The sequence below is a fragment of the Vicugna pacos genome, chromosome 25 (assembly GCF_048564905.1).
Source record: "Vicugna pacos chromosome 25, VicPac4, whole genome shotgun sequence".
Taxonomy (NCBI): Eukaryota; Metazoa; Chordata; class Mammalia; order Artiodactyla; family Camelidae; genus Vicugna; species Vicugna pacos.
The window spans coordinates 956703-962023 of NC_133011.1; the positions used below are offsets into that span (position 1 = coordinate 956703).

Below are 5321 nucleotides of genomic sequence, written 5' to 3' on the forward strand. Positions count from 1 at the left end.
TAGTTAAAGAGCAGTGTCATCATTTGTTTTTGGTGGAATCCCTATATTTAATTCTTAGAAATGCATGGAGCAAGGGACATAGGAACACAGTGTTCAGAATAAATTACCAGACACAAATAAAATATACCAGTTTAGGGGACAAGCTCTGGAGTCACATTTTAACATTTATACACTGTGTGATATCGGAAATAATATTTAACATTCTATTTTTCCATTTCCTTATTTAGAAAGTACAAGTCAAAATACTTACATGGTTGTTTGAAGGTACAAAATAATTTATAAAAATTGCTTAGTGTGAAGCATAGAAATAGTGTAAATGCTCCAGAAACAGTCTCTCTCAGTATGATAGACTCAACTATTAACTTCCTATTACACCAATCAACGAACTTAACTTTCTCTTCATGTATTGCTAAGTAAGTGATAATCATAATGTTTAAAATGTTAATGGCTTCTGGAACTTAAACTCAATTGACACTAGATAACCTAGAGTCATGGGACTAAGTCTGCTGGCATCTGATATTTGTACACTTTCCCAGCCACTTTTTCAAGGCTTCCTTGACCTCACTGTTCCTCAGACTGTAGATGAGGGGGTTCAGCACAGGGGTGAAGATCGTATAGAATGTTGACACCACCTTATCGTGGTTCGCTGACCTGTAGGATTTGGGTCTCATGTAGATAAAAATGGCAGCTCCATAAAAGAGTCCCACCACGGACAGATGTGAGGAGCAGGTGGCACAAGCCTTCTTGCGGGCTTCGTTAGAACGCATCTGGAGAACGGCAGCGAGGATGAGGCCATAGGAAGTCAGGATGAGGGAAAGGGGGACCAGGAGCATCAGCACACAGCACATGTACATGACGTCCTCAAAGACAGACGTGTCAGCACAAGCCAAACGCACCAGCATGGGGGCCTCGCAGAAGAAATGGTCGATCTCACGAGCACCACAAAATGGGAAGCTCAGGATGGCAGCAGCCTGCATGAGCCCATCAGCTGCCCCCAGGAACCAAGATGCCAGAGTCATCTGCAAACATAATCGCCGGCTCAAGAGTACAGTGTATCTCAGTGGGTGGCAAACAGCCACATAGCGGTCATAGGACATGGCTGCTAAGAGGAAACCCTCGCCACCATCCAGTGTGAGCGAGACAAAGATCTGCAACCCACAGCCAGTAGAGGAGATGACTTTGTTGCAGGTCAGGTAGTCAGCAGCCATTTTGGGCACGATGGTGCACACCAGCATCAGGTCCATGAGGGAGAGTTGGCTCAGGAGGAAGTACATGGGCCTGTGGAGCCAGGAGTCCAGGTGAATCAGGAGAAGCATGAGGGCGTTGCCCATCAAGGAAGCAATGGCCATGGTAAGCACCGCCTTGAACAGAAAGAGGTGGGATCTGGTGTGCTTAAAGATTCCTAGGAGAATGAAGTATGAAGTTGTGTTTCTCCTCTCCAAGATTTCTCCTGATGTAAGACTGCAAATGGAAAAATAGAGACAGAAGTGGCTATTAGCATCCAACAATCTTAGTTTGACTTCAAAACTTCGATGCGTACTAAGTATGAGAACTTCGCAATGTTTTAAGTAAGGTCAAGCTGTACCACACCTTTACACATCAGTATGTTGATTGATTGAGATAACAGATCAAAGTGGATCAAAAGCAGAAAAAAACTGTCAAGAACTAAATAGTTGTAAATCGTTACTTTGACTATTATTTATTTTTATTATTTTTATTATTATTATGCTCTTAGTATGGGTACTGAAAGCAAATTAATCAGTTGAAGAAAATAAGACTCATATAGCAGTTTGTCATTTATATTTGTTTGAATCACAGATGATTTTTTTCCCAAGTTTTCAAAATTGTAACATTAGTTCCTTTTTTTTTAAATTATAAGAAATTGGAGTCGTCCTACCGTGGGGCTACAAGGACCACGGAATGGAACAGATGAGCATGAGTGAAACAAAGTTTCTACATTGAAGGATATGGATCTTCAATAATTGATGCAAATGGCTTTTTTTCTCTCAGTATTTTTATTTATGATTTTTAAAATGGAGATATTCCTTAGTTCATTACTCCCTACTATGAAACATTTAGTGTCTTCCCGCAACACTCAGAATGAACTAGAAACATTTCCCCAGCTTACTAAGGCTTGGGGACGTGCCACGGGCTTCATTTCACCCCAATGTACACTGTCACTGAGACTTCAAATGACCAGGCAAGTGTGAAAGCGAAGCACAAGAGGATCTGTGATGTCAGTAAATGCTTGGAGAGACCAGCCAGAAATATAATGAGGAGTAAAGTGACCAAAAGGATAAAGAAGTAATTTTAAAACCATTTCATTACCGTGAAGCATCATTGCTATCACAAAGCACAAATACATTTGGAAAGAAAAAAAAACACTTTATTTTAAAAACATCTAAGTTCAGATGGGTGGCTTGTCTTTTGGAGAGACATTTTCATATTCAACAAAACCAAACCATTTTCTTAGGAAACACAATGGAAATCACTGAGCTCACAGAAATGAGTGCAGCTTATGAGGAAGAGTTTGTGGATTGAAAGCTGCTATACACAAAATAGAAGTAAGTTTTTTAGTGTTCATCAATTTCAAACTCCATACTAAGAACAAAACTTGTAAACTTATAAAGAACAGAAGAGCACATAGCAGCAAGGGGCCAATTCTCCTCTTTTATTAACAGAAAAATGCACAAATGTGTCACTTTTATAAATATACATGTTTATAGATAGTGGACAGTCCAAAAGCTTTACCCAAAGCTTTAGAGACACAATGGTTTCTGAGCCTGCTGTCTAGAATTTGTCTGGTTATGGATTGTCACAGAAAGAGATAGTGATGATGCCTTTAAGTCTAAACAGTTTGATCTTGTGAATACCTTAATGCTATAAAAATTAGGTGGCAGACAGGACTCACCTCTTGCAGAGCGACCTCACACATCAGCAGTCTCTTTAAACCACCTGCTAACGGTCTATCACTCACATTTAAACTGATAAAAAAAAAACACACCAGCATCTTTCAAAGACTTGCTTTAGCACTGGAAACCAGAAAAAAACAGGCAGTCTACTTTACCCTGTCAACGCATTGCTAAGCCTTGTTCTCCCAAATACTTTTTACCTAGTATGTGCAGCCCCTTGTTTTACAAACAATTTAAGAGACCTTATTACCACCCCCACCCCCTGACTTCTGACCCACAGGCTCCTACTTCCTCCAGTATAACTTTAAACAACCTTCAGACTCATCTTACTGATGAAGGGATGTGTGGATGAAGAACATGAGACTTGGAATACAGAAGTCCTGGTTTAAGAATCATTCTGTCATTTTCTATGTATGTGATGAATCAGTTATGTAACTTGGCTTTATTTTGTTTAAGTTTACTAGCCTGTTTAAAATTATATACCTCCTGAAGAGATTTCTCAAACAAATAAAAGATGTTTTGTGCACGGAAGAGTTTTGAGATGATTTCCCACATCATTTTGCACAAACAAGATTTTTTTCATTTTAATATATCTATCCAGATCATTTGTTGCCATTGAGTTTTTTTTTTCTTTTTTCACATAAACAGGAGCTAGGAAGTCATAGCAGAAACTGTCAATTTGATTTTTTGACTGAATGCTCTGGCGACATGAAGGTGAAATTCTAAGGCAAATAGAGAAATGATAGAGAAACACACACATCACATGCGCGCACATGTGTGTGTTTAAATGAAATAAGAATAAAATTTGGAACTATGAACGTTTAAAATGAAAATGTAGTAAATAAATAAATAAATAAATCTATAATATCCTCATCTGCTGTGAAAAATTGTGACGTATACGTTGTAATAAATTCGACATCTCAGAATAACAGATAAATTAATTAAAAGGTCAGTTTAAATATATTACATAATTCTTTTGTCGGATATATAGACAAGCAGTTTGATCTTTTTAAACTAAATATCATATAAAACATTTTAAATAAAGGGGTTTTTTGGCATTATGGATTTGTAAACTCATTTACTTGCTAAGTGAAATGTTTAGCTCTTAACTGAACTGCTACGTTAACTCGGCAAATTATGAGACTGTGGACATATGCTTATAAGTAGCTTTTTTTAGGTCAATTGTGGACCAAATTAATTCTAGCCTATTAAAGAGAGTAACTAAAAGTGAGTGAAACATTTTTAAAGCTATATATATATATTTTCCACACCTGGGAGAAATTTTTCCCCTCCAGAAATAAGTGATGGATAACTTTCTAGATGTATATCCTTCCGCAAGAGAAAAGGAGGCTCTGTTTCATTATCTTTAGACTAACAGTATATCTTGCCTGCAATTCTTTTTTACTTATTCTGTGCTCTTTGTTTGGGAAAGATTTCAGAAACTCTGTGTCTGTTAACCTCAAAAGTGTGCCCTTTCTGATGCTGTTACAGAAATTGATCATAGTCTCCCCCACATCCGCACTTACTTGTAAACACAAGTAGAGACCATCGCCGTGAAATTTCGGGAGCTTCCTTTCAGGCCCTCCTTTTCTCTTCCTTCTGCCATCCTGCCCTGCACAAGGAAGGTGACATATGGCCACAAGATATTAACATGGCATGCTTCATTCCTTGAAACAGCGCTACTGGTCAGTGAAAAAAAATTCCACTAATACGAACTCGGTAATTTGAGTGAGTTGACTGCTTATTCAAAAGGATTTTTTAGTTCACTGGTCCTGCCTGGACACAGCCCACATCTTACATTTTCAGAATAGATGTGGAAAATAGAGAGCCTTGTATTTTTTGTCATCTCTGGGTGAAATTTTATAGAGGTTTACTCTGAAACTCAAAATTCACATGAAAAATAACAATCATGTAACAAATGTAAATAATTTGAAATGGCTTCCTAAAAAAATGGATAAATGATTTTTAAACAAGTTAGACTCACCTCCATAGTAGAGTCATAAGTCATGAGGCTTATATATGCTACTGGATCTTTCTGATAGGTTGACTGTGAATGTTTGCTTACATCAGTGTTGGGGATCCTGCTCTCTGCCCCTGGCCTCCTGCCATATTTATTTAGAAGTCCTATGTGACTACTTAAAGTTTCCTACATCTACCAAATACCTTCCCTCGAGTAATGACACTGTCAAAGGCAAATCGTCTTTAGCAAGGCAGCTCAGATTTAAATGTTTCTTTAGAATAAATGATATGTATAGTGAACTAATTTGTCTCCTAGGTTTTTCTAAAAGCAAAGAACCCTGAATGGGAAGGTGAAGCAAAGGGACACTGTTAAGGTCAAGAGCCAATATGAGAAACTCAACAAAAATAAATAAACAAGCAAACAAATAGCTAGCTAGCTAATACAAGGAA

The 5321-nt window shown here is 37.8% G+C and overlaps 1 protein-coding gene across 1 annotated transcript; it reads right to left on the bottom strand.

Moving 5' to 3' along the window:
* Window positions 1–497: 497 nt before the first annotated feature.
* Window positions 498–1349, bottom strand: LOC140689085 (olfactory receptor 2T12-like). Its single transcript, XM_072949377.1, has one exon. It carries the CDS (start codon window positions 1347–1349, stop codon window positions 498–500), a length of 852 nt encoding a protein of 283 aa, XP_072805478.1.
* Between the last annotated feature and the right edge of the window lie 3972 nt (window positions 1350–5321).

What these genes read in the sequence shown, in the direction of transcription:
- LOC140689085 (XM_072949377.1), bottom strand. Translation starts at nt 1,349, where the DNA reads ATGGCCATTGCTTCCTTGATGGGCAACGCCCTCATGCTTCTCCTGATT.